General features: G+C 44.8%; 1 protein-coding gene across 3 annotated transcripts in view; it reads left to right on the top strand.

The window, feature by feature from the left end:
- PPTC7 (protein phosphatase targeting COQ7) overlaps positions 1-15,106 on the top strand; it is a 61,808-nt gene that overhangs the window by 22,872 nt on the left and 23,830 nt on the right. Inside the window, exon 1 of one of the 3 annotated variants that reach the window (XR_016227106.1) lies at positions 912-15,069. The exons of 1 other annotated variant lie outside the window; for it this stretch is intronic. Coding sequence is in view for 1 of the 2 variants with exons in the window: in XM_089323112.1 (XP_089179238.1) it covers positions 15,063-15,069 (7 nt within the window). In the remaining variant the exon portion in view is untranslated. Of the gene's footprint in view, positions 1-911; positions 15,070-15,106 lie in introns of those variants that run through there. One more of the 3 variants, XM_089323112.1, reaches the window with a different exon arrangement.

Genomic DNA, 15,106 nt, shown 5'->3' with positions numbered 1-15,106 from the left:
GTGGAAGATGACCCAAGTTCTTGGGCCCCTGCACCTACATGGGAGACCTGGAGGAAGCTCCTGGCTCCTGGCTTCAGATTGACACAGCTCTGGCTGTTGTGGCCAATTGGGGAGTGAACCAATGAATGGAAGACCCACCCCCGGTCTCTGTCTCTGTCTCTGTCTCTCTCTCTCTCTCTCTCTCTACCTTGCCTTCTCTCTGTGTGTAGGTTCAACTTTCAAGTGAATAAATCAATCTTTAAAAAAATATTTATTTGAGAGCAAAGAGAAAGAAGAAAGAAATACAAACAGAGAGAGCTCCTTTCTGCTGGTGTACTGCAACAGATCGGGCTGGGCCAGTGCTACGGACAGATTCAGGAACCCAGAACTCAGTCCAGGTCTTCCATGTGGGTGGCATCACCTCTGCCTCCCAAGATCTGCATTTTTAGGAAGCTGGAATGAGGAGCAAGAGCCTGGTATCAAACCCAGATATTACATGTGGAATGCAGGCATCTTGACTGGCTAGGTAGCCATGCCTAAATCCCTTTTATTACATGTAAGCTCACTTTTCATCAGTGTCTTGTATATAGTAAACATTTAAAAAAATGTGTTGAGAGGTAGGCATTGTGGTTCAGTGGATTAAGCCTGTATTCCATATCTGAGTGCTAGCCAGAGTCCTAGCTGCTCTGCTTCTGATCCAGGTTCCTGCTAATGCACCTGGAAGGAAGCAGTTGATAACACAAGTACTAGCTTGGAATTCAGGCTCCTGGTTTCAGACTGGCCCAGCCCTGACTGTTGGGGGCATTTGGGGAGTGACAACAGCAGATAGAAGATCTCTGTCTCTCCTGTGTCTAGAATGAATTTAATTTAGAATTTACATATGGAATGTAGTTTTGTGTGTGTGTGTGTGTTTTTTGTGTGCGTGGTTTTTTTTTTTTTTTTTTTTTTTTTTTGTTTTTTTTTGACAGAGTGGACAGTGAGAGAGAGAGAGAAAGGTCTTCCTTTTGCCATTGGTTCACCCTCCAATGGCTGCAGCGGCCAGGGCACCGCGCTGATCCGAAGGCAGGAGCCAGGTGCTTCTCCTGGTCTCCCATGGGGTGCAGGGCCCAAGCACTTGGGCCATCCTCCACTGCACTCCCTGGCCACAGCAGAGAGCTGACCTGGAAGAGGGGCAACCGGGACAGAATCTGGAGCCCCGACCAGGACTAGAACCCGGTGTGCCGGCGCTGCAAGGCGGAGGATTAGCCTATTGAGCCGCGGCGCCGGCCTGGAATGTAGTTTTAACAGGATCCATATAAGTAGTTTTTGTTACCCCTTCCATAAAAATGTACTCGTTGCTGAAAAATAGAAAAGTGTGGAAAATAAGACATTTTTCTCATATCCTTCAACTCAAAAATGGTTTCTTAATTGAACAATATCTATAGTAAGAATACAGTTAGTGTTTAGAATTGAAAAGACAGTTGGCAGGCTTTTTGAAAGGAATGGTGATCTCATTTAAAGAAAAGAAAAAAAAGAGAGATCATTTGTGCCAGGACTACATGTGACTCTTGACCTGTCCCAGAGGGTAGTATTTTGGTCCAGGCCAGCTTTCACTTTTATAGAAGAGTGAAGAGAGTAGGGGATAAACAGTATCTTCTTTGAGGTTAGATTAAGGATATATGGCTTAATTATAAGTATTGTTAGCCTTTAAGTTTAGGACCAGATGCTAGATCTAATCTTTTAAGTTATAAGAAAAGGAAAACCTTTTCTCTAAACTTAAAGAGCCAATGCAATAAAACAGACTAAATGTTACATTACTCAGTATCATATAATATTTCCTAATGCCTAAGAGCTAACAGAAGCCATGGCTTTAGTAGAGGCCTTTAATTCTACAACACACCTAATGCTTTGCCTATATTGTTCATAACTTGTTTTGCTTCCTCCTTGTCAGAAAACAGTGCTAGCAGCATCTAGCATTTGAGGAAGATACTAGTACAGATCAAAAAGGAGTGAAGTGACCTTTTCAGTGACATAACCTTCAACTCTGGAGTTTGTGGAGGGAAGGCCAGTGATTCACATGAAGTCTGTAAGTTACAGAAGTTCCCAAGCCACAGTTGAACCAGAATAGATTAATTCTGCATTACGTCTTTGGTATTTAAACAGAAGAGCTGTAGATAGAGCATTTTTTTTTTAAAGGTTGATTTTGTATCTTTGCCTTCACACTTGTTTTCCTGATTCTCATTTCAGCAGTTTTTACTGTTAAAGCAGCTGCCCAGGATAATCTGGGAATTATCTGTAGTTAATGAAGTATTCTGGACAAAAGGTGTGTGTATAAATACACTTTAATTTGCTGAAGTCATTTTATATTTACTAAGCTAGCAAGGAATAGCTAGGTACTGTGTTCGAAATTCTAAAACATTAAAAGGACTATCATGTATTCCTGCTTTGAATCCTTTTTGAGTTTTTTTATTTATATAAAGGGAACAGATTTCATATGTATAGTTTTAAAAGTATATTGATACCTCCCATGTTCCCTCCCTTGTCCTCCTCATTTTTCTTTTAATTTTTACAGTGATATGCTTTCAATTTTTATAATCACAAGTTTAACCCCTCCACTAAATAAAGAATTCAATAAGTAGTAAGTACGAACACCATGTTTCCTCAAGAGTATAGACAATATAATCAAATCTCAAGCCGGCGCCGTGGCTCAATAGGCTAATCCTCCACCTTGCGGCGCCGGCACACCGGGTTCTAGTCCCGGTTGGGGCGCCGGATTCTGTCCCGGTTGCCCCTCTTCCAGGCCAGCTCTCTGCTATGGCCAGGGAGTGCAGTGGAGGATGGCCCAGGTGCTTGGGCCCTGCACCCCATGGGAGACCAGGAAAAGCACCTGGATCCTGGCTCCTGCCATCAGATCAGCGCGGTGCGCCGGCTGCAGCGGCGGCCATTGGAGGGTGAACCAACGGCAAAGGAAGACCTTTCTCTCTCTGTCTCTCTCTCTCACTGTCCACTCTGCCTGTCAAAAATTAAAAAAAAAAAAAAAAAAAAAAAAAAAAAAATATAATCAAATCTCAAAATGTTAATCTAGTTTATATATATTACTTTTTTTGGTATTCTGTACATTAGTTACCACATATCAGGGAAAACATGTGATATTTGTCTTTTTGAGACTGATTTATTTCACTAAGCATAATGGTCTGCAGTTGCATCCATTTTGTTGCAAAAAGATAGGGTTTCATTCTTGTTTACAACTGAGTAATATTGTGTGTGTGTGTGTGTGTGTGTGTGTGTGTGACAGTCAGCTTGGTGTTGACCAGTGGAACAGACTGGAGACCCCAGAAATTAATCCACGCCTCCACAACCCACTAATCTTTGACAAATGAGCTAACGTCACTCCCTGGGGAAAGGACAGTCTCTTCAGCAAATGATGTTGGGAAAGGCTGGCGCCAAGGCCCACTGGGCTAATCCTCCGTCTGCGGCGCCGGCACTCTGGGTTCTAGTCCCGGTTGGGGCGTCGGATTCTGCCCCGGTTGCTCCTCTTCCAGTCCGGCTCTCTGCTGTGGCCCGGGAAGGCAGCGGAGGATGGCCCTGCACCCGCATGGGAGACCAGGAGGAAGCACCTGGCTTCTGGCTTCAGATCAGTGCAGTGCGCCGGCTGCAGCAGCCATTTGGGGGCTGAACCAGCGGAAGGAAGACCTTTCTGTCTCTCTCTCTCTCACTGTCTAACTCTGCCTGTCAATAAATACATAAATAAATAAATAGAAACTCAACAACAGGGGCCTGTGTCGTGGTAAAGCGGGTAAAACCTTTGGGATGCTAGTTTGTGTCCCAGCTGCTCCACTTCGATTCAGCTCCCTACTAAAGTGCCTGAGAAAGCAGCACAAGGTGGCCCCGGTGCTTGGGTTCCTGCACCCACGTGGGAGACCTGGATGGAGCTGCAGGCTCCTGCCTTTGGTCTGACCCAGCCCTAGCCGTTGAGGCCATTTGGGGAGTGAACCAGGGGATGTAAGACCTCTCTCTCTTCCTTTCTCTCTGTGACTCTGCCTTTCAAGTAATAAAATAAATCTTAAAAACAAAATAAAGAAAGAAACTCAAGAACAACAAATGAGCAATCCGGTTAAGAAATGGAATATAAGAATAGGAACATAAGCAGACGTTTTTCAAGTGATGAAATGCAGATAGCCAACAGACACAGGAAAAGGTTGCTCAGGATCACTAGCCATCAGGGAAATGCAAATAAAGAGCACAGAGAGGTTCCACCTCACCCCCGTTATAATGGCCATCACCCAAAAATCAAAAAACAACAAATGCTGATGAGGATATGAGTTAAAAGGTATGTTAATAAACTGTTGGTGGGAATGTAAACTAGTACCACTGTTATGGAAGACAGTATGGAGATTCCTCAGAAATCTGAAAATAGATCTACCACATGACCCAGCCACTTCACTTCTGGAAATTTACCCAAAGGAAATAAAAATAGTATATGAGGGGCCGGTGCTGTGGTGCAGCAGGTTAAAGCCCTGGCCTGAAGCACCAGCATCCCATATGGGCGCCGGTTCTAGTCCTGGCTGCTCCTCTTCTGATCTAGCTCTCTGCAATGGCCTGGGAAGGCAGTGGAGGATGGCTCAAGTCCTTGGGCCCCTGCACCCACGTGGGAGACCCAGAGGAGGCTCCTGGCTCCTGGCTTCGGATTGGGGTTGCGGCCATCTGGAGAGTGAACCAGCGGATGGAAGACCTCTCTCTGTGTCTTTATGTCTCTCTGTATCTCTGTCTTTCAAATAAATAAAAATAAATCTTTAAAAAATAGTATATGAAAGTTATCTGTACCTCTATGTTTATATGTTTATAGCAGCTCAACTCACAATAGCTAAGGTACAGAATCAACCCAGATGTCAATTAACTGATGACTGGATAAAGAGATTGTGATATATATACACACAGTGTTATGCTACTCAGCCATCAAAAAAGAAAGAAATCCTGTCTTTTTTTTTTTTTTTTTAATTTGAGAAGTAGAGTTACAGACAGTGAGAGGGAGAGACAGAAAAGTCTTCCTTCTGTTGGCTCACTCCCCAGATGGCCGCAACAGCCGGAGCTGTGCCAGTCTGAAGCCAGGAGCCAGGTGCCTCTTCCCAGTCTCCCATGCGGATGCAGGGGCCCAAGGACCTGGGTCATCCTCTACTGCTCTCCCAGGCCACAGCAGAGAGCCGGATTGGGAGTGGAGCAACCAGGACTAGAACCGGCGCCGCAGGCGGAGGATTAACCTACTGTGCCACGGTGCCAGCCCCCCCCCCCCCTTTTTTAAGATTTTATTTAAAAGGCCAGAAGGGGTTGACCTGCCATCTGCTGATTCATTCCCCAAATGGGCACAATAGCAAGGGCTTGGCCAGGCCAAAGCCAGGAGCCTGGAACTCCATCCAGGTTTCCCATGTGGGTGCAGGGCCGTCTTCTGCTGCGATCCCAGGTACATTAGCGTGGAGCAGGTGGGACTGAAACCAGTGCTCATAAGGGATGCCAACATCAGAGGCAGCAGCTTAACCTGCTGTCCACAGTGCTGTCCCCATCTTCTTTTTGAGTTTTCTAACTGTTCTGGACATTTTTTAACAGAATTTGAATTTTGCTTATATAGGTTTGAGGTTCGCACATTTTAGTATTTAAAAAAAGTATTTATGAGACAGTCCCCCATCTTGTGGTTCACTTGTCAGATGCTGACAGCACTGCGGTCTCTCAGGATCTGCATTAGCAGGAAGCTGGAATCAGGAGCAGGAGCTGGGTATTAAGCCCAGCTTGTCAATGTCTTAACTACTAGGTTGAATGCTCACTGTGTTTTCACACATTTTATTACAGGATTGAACTTTTATTTCCATCCTTTCGGCTTCATGGCCTCAGCTTTTGAATTAACTCTTCTGTTTAGAGATCTTGACTTCTCTGAAGAATCAAAGCCTCTGGTTTCATTGCAGTTAATGCAAAGTGGTTGCTTTGGGGAAACTGCTTGCAAAGGGAATAGATCCCTTGCTTGTTAGAGCAGGAACGAGTCATCACCTGTATAATTTCACCTCTAGAGAACCAAAAGGACTGTTAGTCACTGCAGATTGCACTTTTTCTGAATAACTGTACTGTTTGTCCTTTTTGAGATAATTGTTTGCAGATACAACATTTCACAGTCCTGAATCACAGGGGAGTGTTGTTATATGCCCAGATAGTTGAGGTTTAAGAAATATTGATTTAAGTGTGATGTGTTCCGTATGATAGAGAATTTAATAGTTTATACTTGGATTTCATTTTTGTCTAGTTGTAATGCTTCATGTTGTGATGCTTCCAGACAAAGTTGCTTCTGAGAGGCCTAGATCATCGTGTTGGAAGAAGAGTCTCGGTGGCAGTAGCACTGCAGTGAGCACTGCCCAACTGGTTACTCTTCCGGTGCATCCTTGTGGCTGCGGATGTCTGTGAAGCAGCTCTCCCTGTCCTCTGTCCTCGTAATGCGGAGAGTCTCCTGCTGTTCCTGTTGTTCAGCTTTGGGCTCTAGCCAGATTCCTACTTGGTTTATTTTCTGGAGTTTGTTTGTTTGTTTGTTTGTTTCTTTCTTTCTTTTTAAGATTTATTTTATTTATTTGAAAACAGAGTTACAAAGAGAGGTAGAGACAGAGAGAGGTCTTCCATCCGCTGCTTCACTTCCCAAATGACCACAATGGCCAGAGCTGCGCCGATCTGAAGCCAGGAGCAGGAGCCTCTTCTGGATCTCGCATGCAGGTACAGGGGCCCAAGCACTTGGGCCACTTACACTGCTTTCCCAGGCCATACAGAGAGCTGGATGGAAAGTGGAGCAGCCGGGACTAGAACCAGCGCCCATATGCGATGCCAGTGCTTCAGGCCAGGGCTTTAACGCACTGTGCCACAGTCTGGCCCCTCTAGTTTCAGTTCACCATCAAGTACTCATCCTAGTAGACTGGATATGTGTTTCACTGGTGGAAAGACAATCTGTGAAACCACCTGTTCATTGGAGTGTGAAACGCTGCATAAAATGTCTTAGGATCATCGTAGATACGAACAGTGGAGGCAAGCATTTGGCCTAGCAGCTAAGACACCTGTGGTCAATACCTGACTCCAGCTTCCTGCTAAGGCAGACCCTGAGAGGCAGTGGTGATGGCTCAGATGATTAGGTTCCTGCTACCCATGTGGGAGACCTGGATTGAGTTCCTGACGTCAGTCCCACTCAGCTAGGGTCATTGTGGGCATTTGGGGAATGAAATAGCAGATTAGAGCTCTCTGTCTCTGCCTCTCAAATAAATATATTTTTTAACAGGTTTATTCCCTGCATTTTATCTTTGGGTATTTGATATTTGAAATTCTACCAAATTCTGTATTAAGTTTTTGGATAAAATAATATTGCCAAGTTTCTCTTCATTGAAGCCTCTATTAAAATTGAAATTTAGGGGCTGGCATTGTGGCATAGCCAGTAAATCTGCTTGAGAGAGCAGCATCCCATATTGGCGCTGGTTTGTGTCCTGACTGCTGCACCTCCTATCGGCTTCCTGCTAGTGGCCTGGGAAAAGCAGCAGAAGATGACCGAAGTGTATGGGGCCCTGCCACCCATGTGGGAGACCTGGGTAAAGCTTCTGGTTTGGGCCTGGTCCATCCCTAGCTGTTGCAACCATCTGGGGAGTGAACCAGCAGATCTCTCTCTGTCTCTCCCTCTCTCTCGGTAACTCTGACTTTCAAATAAGTAAATAAATATTGTTTAAAAATTGTGGAATCTTTAAAATGCCACCTTGCCAACTACACACAGCCACCTGAGTGTGTAGTACTTATTCTCCAGGTAACACATTTTGCTTAGTTTTGCTGTTTGCGTGGTAAGTAATTGCATGTCAGTGTGAAGATGAATGTAGTAGGAGAGATTTGAGAAGGACCACAACATGCTGATGACTGATCATGGAGGACAGTGCGCAAGCAAAAACTCATTTTTATTTGATAACAACTGTGGCAAAGACAAAGCTGTTAACTAGAAAAATGAAAATTTGTTGTTAATTTAGGACTTTACTCTTTGTGAAAAGCCACATTTAAATAATGGGAAATATACCTTTTTCCACTGTTTACTTTAGAAAATCAGTCTATTAAAAACTTATATCAAATAGTCATAAATATTTCTAGTTGGTCATTTCCCACTTCATAAAACTGACATTTGTACTTACATGATGCAGCTTACAGAATTTTCCATGCCCTCTGGTCTCTCCTCGGCCTTTTGCTCAGCAATCTCAGATACGTAACCATCATCTTAATCTAATAACAGTCGTAATTGGATTTGGGGTCAAAGGGAACGCTTAAGCTGTACATGTGCTCACAGAATGTTATTAATGGAGGCGTAAGGTGATTACAGTGAATTAGAGGAAATAACTTCTGTATTCAGTGCAAACTCTTTGTCTTGGCATTCAGAGCCTTTCAGGCTATTAACTCAGTCCCCCTTTCAGCTTCACCCCTCTTCCTCTCTAGAGAGTATACTACTGTGACAAAAAACTGGATACTTGACTGTAGCTTAAACTTAGTTATATCTACAATTATAATTTGATGCCTAGAATAAGATACAGTTCATAATGAGCTAATTTGTAAGAAGTTTTCATTCCTGAGATAGGATCAGCATCCTCTTTCCTCCATCCCCCAACACTCTCTCTCCCTCCCTCCCTCCCTCCCCCCCCCCGCCCCCCATAAGGTGATGGACTCCCTGTACCTTCCCTGAACATCTCTGGGTTATCAAAAGATCCAGCCTGGCTTGCCTTGTCAGTCACGGGCCGGCGCCGCGGCTCACTAGGCTAATCCTCCGCCTTGCGGCGCCGGCACACCGGGTTCTAGTCCCGGTCAGGGCACCGGATTCTGTCCCGGTTGCCCCTCTTCCAGGCCAGCTCTCTGCTGTGGCCAGGGAGTGCAGTGGAGGATGGCCCAGGTGCTTGGGCCCTGCACCCCATGGGAGACCAGGAAAAGCACCTGGCTCCTGGCTCCTGCCATCGGATCGGCGCGGTGCGCCGGCCGCAGCGCGCTGACCGCGGCGGCCATTGGAGGGTGAACCAACGGCAAAGGAAGACCTTTCTCTCTGTCTCTCTCTCTCTCACTGTCCACTCTGCCTGTCAAAAAAAAAATAAATAAAAAAAAAAAAGATCCAGCCTGGCTTGCCTTGTCAGTCACAGACTCATAGTTCGTGACATCATATAGAACATTTCCACAGAGATGCCCTCTTGGCATCTAAACATCTCAGTATCTTCCGAGGGTATATCCATACCCTTTCCAACTGTAGAATTGTCTATCTAATCACTGTTCTGTTCTTTCTTTCCTTTTTTTTTTTTTTTAAGATTTATTTATTTTAGAGGCAGAGAGAAAGAGAGCGAGGTCTTCTCTCCACTGATTAATTCCCCACATGGCCGCAGTGGCTGGAGCTGAGTCGATCTGAAGCCAGGAGCCAGTAGCTTCCTCTGGGTCTCCCATGCAGGTGCCGGGGCCCAAGCACTTGGGCCATCTTCTTCTGCTTTCCCAGGCCATAACAGAGAGCTGGATCAGAAGTGGAGCAGCCAGGACTCAAACCAGCACCCATATAGGATGTTGGCACTGCAGGCTGCAGCTTTACCCACTATGCCACAACACGTCTGCTAGTCACTATTCTTTCTTCTTCCCCAAATTGTCACTTGTATCTGGAAACCTTGATGACTTTGTTATCTTTAGCAGCACTGTTCCCTAGAAACACATTGTAAACTACATGTGTAATATAAATTTCCTCGTAGCTACATTAAAAGTAAATCAAATTGATATGATTCACTTTAATTAATAAATTTTATATTTAATTTATTTACTTAACCTAGCAATCTGAACTGTTTTGATGTATTTAATGTAGAACTATTACAGAGATGTATTACTATTTTTGCTGGTGGTGGTACTAAGTTTTTTGGAATCTGGAGTATATTTTACACTTTGCCTTTCAGACTCAGCAGTCACATGGGGCAGTGGCTCCCGTGTTAGGAATTCTGTAGCATGAAGTCTGAAGTTCTTGGGCTGGCATTCTAGGCCCCCTACAGTTTCATCTACTGCCCTGTGTTTTTCAGCTTCTTCCTGCTCACCCAAGACCAGCAACACCTAGTTGTCTGCCATTCATTTCCTCTCATTACCCACCCTTCCTCACCTGTGGAAGTCAGACACTGCAGGGTCCTTTGCAGAGTAGGCTCACGGGGTCCTGCAGGCACTGAGCTCTCTGGGCCCTCCGGTAGCAGCATTTGTGGCAGCTGTGTGTGTGAGAGCAGCAGACTGACCTTCCACTAACAGATGAGCTGCTCAGAGGCAGGCTGTCCCGTCAGCCCTCCTGCTTCCTAGCACAGTGCACAGTGCGGTGGTGTCGTGTGGGCTCCAGTTGTCCTTAGGGATAGCCTTACCTGTTGCTTTTTGATAGGTGCCGTGCTGACTGACATCTTTGGGGTCTCAAGCAATCTGTCTTAACAGTTACTTTCTTATCTTAGGAAAGGTTTTCTGAAGGAAATTTCCCTTTATGTCTAGATTGGTTTTACTGTGTAAAAGGTGTTCTTGCTCTTTGTGGCATAATGCTTTTGCTTATGCAAGGCAGGACATACTAATTTCCATGTAGATGTTTGTTTATTTTCAACTACTTGGAAAGCAGAGTGACAGGAAAACAACCTCAAATGAATCGAAGTAGGTTTCAGATACACATGTGCTAGCTTGTTCTGGTTTTAGCCTGATTCTGATTCCAAATATGACTCTTCCCATTGTGTAACTTGTTCTTCGTAAAGTACAGCTGTATACCCAAGGACTTCTTTCCCTACATGTATATTGAAAGTGTTATGTGTTTCCTGAACTTCTTCCTCACTGAAGAGATTTGGCAAATGGAGTTTTGCCCAGGATCCTTTGCCCATGCAAAAAGCAAACAGGTGCCGGAAAGGTTGTGCTCTATTCTGGGAGAAATCTGATTAACGCTGAAGGGCCGTGTCGGGTCAGACTCAGTCTGCTGACAGATCATTTAATGTGTGCCAATCTCAACTCTAAATGCTATCTCAGATTTTAATGGTTTTCCCTGTGAAGGGCATTATAGATGAAACCAGTTTGTATTTAAAGTTAATTGTGGCTTTTGGACCAGAGACCAGTTAAAAAGAAATTCTTTCCTCAAGCATGCAGTAGTTTGAGAAGAATAAATGATTCATCAGATGGTGTTGCAAGGGCCATAATTGTATTCTGTGTTTTAACATGAATTGTGGGGTTTGAACATGTGTCATAATCTTACCCCTAGTGAAAGAAGATTCCTCAAAAGACGTTTCTGTCAAACTATCTTAATTCTTTTAATGCTTTCCTAAATTTCCTTCCAGCTGCTTGAAAAAACAGAATAAAATGTAAAATTCCTGGTAAGGTAGAGCCCTAGTAATCTATGCTACTTCTCATTCTGTCACTCTCTGGTCCCCACCCTGGAACTTGTACGTTTCACACATCCTGTTAGAAAGAAAATTCCTCTAACTAGTTTAGTAGAGTTTATCTGAGCAAAGCAAAACAAAAATGACTGCAAATTGAGCAGTTCCCAGAAAGCAGTGTAGGTTCTGAGAACTCTAACAATGTGGTCAGATGGCCTTTATAGGAAAACAGAAGTAAGGTACAGAAAACAACTGTTAGCCAATAATACCTAGTCAGTCAACCAGTCAGTTAGTTACAGCTTAACTAATTGTTTACAGCCAAATCAGTTAACTGGCTGTAGTGTCTCCTGCAACCAGTGAAAGCTCAGTTACTATAAGTAACTTTGGTCATAGGGCTCTGTGCTAGGTGCCCAGTCCAAATCTGTGCCTTCTTCAAAAACTGAGCAACCCCAGAAGTCTGTCCACCTCTGACCACGTGGCCAGTGCCTCAAGACTGAAACGCACCGCTCACTTGTCCTGCTTCTGCTCTTGCTCTCCACTAGCAACAAAGGATCATTTTCTTGTGTGTGTTTTTTTTTTTAAAGATTTTATCATTTTGAATCTTTTAAAAAAAGATTTATTTATTTGAATGGCAGAGTTAGAGGCAGAGAGAGAGGTCTTCCATCCACTGGTTCACTCCCCAACTGGCCGCAACGGCAGGAGCTGAACCAGTCCGAAGCCAGGAGCCAGGAGCTTCTTCCAGGTTTCCCATGCAGGTGCAGGGACCCAAGGTCTTGGACTGTCTTCTACTGCTTTCCCAGGCCATAGCAGAGAGCTGGATTGGAAGTGGAGCAGCTGGGACTTAAACTGGCGCCCATATGGGATGCTGGCGCTGCAGGCAGCAGCTTTACCAGCTGTGCCACAGCACTGGCCCCCATTTTCCTTTTTAAACTTGATCATCGCTTATTTAAACTTTGTGTTATAGAAAAGTTCAAATATAGATCAAAGTAGAGAGGTGTGTATACCTTGAATTCCATTCCATCTATGCCAGTCTTTGATCTGCTCCATCACTCTGTCCTCACTCTGTTATTTTAACAAAATCCTGACTTCATATCATTTTAATCAGCCAATTTGGAATTTCCCCAATGTGAAATTTTGCCTAGAGGCTGATTCCATAACGTGGGAAAAGTTGCTACCCATAGTGGTGATAAATTACTTGCCACCCTCCTTATCTTCCAATTCCGTTTCCTTTTTTCAAGATGTATTTTCTTTCTGTTTGATAACTGCCTTTTCCAGAAAAATAGTTTTCACGTGTCTGCTTCATGTTAAACCTGTATCATGGATGTATATATACTGGTACTCTTTTATACCAAATATATTCTTAAAAGATGTACATGAAAGTCGAATGTACAAAAAGATAAAATCTTTATATAAAGATGATGCTTTGTGTGCAAGTGTTTTTTGTTTTTTAATGATTTATTTATTTGTTTGAAAGGCACAGAGGCAGACAGCGAGAGTGAGAGTGTAAGAGAGAGAGAGAGAGAGGTCTTTCATCTGCTGGTTCACTCCCCAGATGGCTGCAGTGGCCGAAGCTGCGCCGATCCAAAGCCAGGAGCCAGGAGCTTCTTCTGGGTCTCCCACATGGGTGCAGGGGCCCAAGGACATGGGCCATCTTCTTCTGCTTCCCCAGGCCATAGCAGAGAGCTGAATTGGAAAAGGAGCAGCCCATATGGGATGACTGCATCACAGGCGATGGTTTTACCTACAGCCCCAAATTCATGCATTTTTTTAAAAGATTTATTTATTTATTTATTTTAAAGGCAGAGGCAGAAGGTTTTCCATCCACAGGTTCACTCCCCAAGTGGCTGCAGCAGCCACAGCTAGGCTGATCCGAAGCCAGGAACCAGGAGCTTTTTCATATGATTTTTCAAAACCCAGTGTGTATTTTTTGTACTTACAGCACATCTCAGTTCATACCAGCTCCCTTTTCAGTGCTCAGTAGTCTGGGATAATGGCAGTCATAGTGGCACAGACCTGTAGATAGTGGTTGTCTCTGAGGGAGAAACAAAGAGGATGAGGTGTTCTTAATTGTGTTCTTTATTTCAGTTATTAATCAGTGCTTGAAGTTAAAAAACTTGTTGCTTTTTGTATTTTTAATGATTGCCAGCTCTTACTCAATTGTATTGTCACTAGCATCAATTCTAATGGCCCAGCTCTAGCCGTTGCAGCCATCTGGGGAGTGAAACAGCAGATGGAAAACCTCTCTAGCTGTCTCTCCGTCTCTGTAACTCTGCCTCTCAAATAAATAGACCTTAAAAATTTTTTGTATTTATTTTCATTTTATTTGAAGGGCAGAGAGAATAGAGATCCATCTTCCATCTGCTGGTTCTCTCCCCAACTGTTCACAACAGTCAGGGCTAGGCCAGGTCAGAGCTAGAAGCTCAGAACTCCATCCTGTCCCCCACTTGGGTGACAGGAGCTCAAGTAATTGAGTCATCACCTGCTACCTCCCAAGATGCACATTAGCCAGAAGTTGGATCTGGAGTAGCCAGAACTACAGGCCAGGCACTCTGATACGAGAGGCAGACGTCTCAGTGGCAGCTTAATTGCTGTGCCAAATGCCTACCTTCATGAGCACTTTTTTTTTTAAAGATTTGTTTGTTTGAAAGAGTTACACAGAGAAGGAGAGACAGAGAGAGAGATAGAGGTCTTCCATCCGCTGGTTCACTCCCTAATTGACCGCAATAGCTGGAGTTGTGCTCATCCGAAGCCAGGAGCCAAGGAACTTCTGGGTCTCCCACGTGGGTGCAGGGGTCCAAGGACTTGGGCCATCTTCTTCTGCTTTCCCAGACCATAGCAGAAAGCTGGATTGGAAGTGGAGCAGCCGGGACTCGAACTGACACCCATATGGGATGCCGGCACTGCATGTGCTGACTTTACCTGCTATACCACAGTGCCAGGCCCCTCATAAGCATTTTTTAAAAATCAGTTTTAGGCCGGCACCGCGGCTCATTAGGCTAATCCTCTGCCTTGCGGCGCCGGCACACGGGGTTCTAGTCCCGGTCGGGGCGCCGGATTCTGTCCCGGTTGCCCCTCTTCCAGGCCAGCTCTCTGCTGTGGCCAGGGAGTGCAGTGGAGGATGGCCCAAGTGCTTGGGCCCTGCACCCCATGGGAGACCAGGAGAAGCACCTGGCTCCTGCCATCGGATCAGCGCCATGCACCGGCCGCAGCGCGCTGACCGCGGTGGCCATTGGAGAGTGAACCAACGGCAAAGGAAGACCTTTCTCTCTGTCTCTCTATCTCACTATCCACTCTGCCTGTAAAAAAAAAAAAAAAAAAAAAAAAAAAAATCGGTTTTAATTTTTGTAAAATGTTATGAAGTATTAATAACTCAAGTAACTTGTATACAAAGACAGTAATTCTACTGAAATTGAACCATTGTCAGGTAGGCAGTGCCACCCTGTGGAAGCTAAAGTTTATTCATCAATATATGAAGACTGAGGCCAGTGCTGTGGTGTAGCAGCATCTGCATGCGATGCCAGCATCCCATACGGCGCCAGTTGGATTCCTGGGTCTTCCACTTCTGATCCGGCTCCCTGCTAATGCACCTGGGAAAGCAGCGGAAGATGGGCCAGGTGCTTGGGCCCCTGCACCCATGTGGGAGACATGGAAGAAGCTCCTGGTTCCTGGCATCAGATCAGCCCAGCTCCAACCGTTGTGACCATTTGGGGAGTGAACCAGTAGATGGAAGGTCTCTCTCCCTCTCTGTCTCTCTCTATCTCTGTAAT

This window comes from Oryctolagus cuniculus, chromosome 21, assembly GCF_051225735.1.
Source record: "Oryctolagus cuniculus isolate XC-2025 breed Fujian yellow rabbit chromosome 21, ASM5122573v1, whole genome shotgun sequence".
Lineage (NCBI taxonomy): Eukaryota > Metazoa > Chordata > Mammalia > Lagomorpha > Leporidae > Oryctolagus > Oryctolagus cuniculus.
Note: the sequence above shows the minus strand (reverse complement) of the source record. Positions and strands in the feature narration are given on the sequence as shown.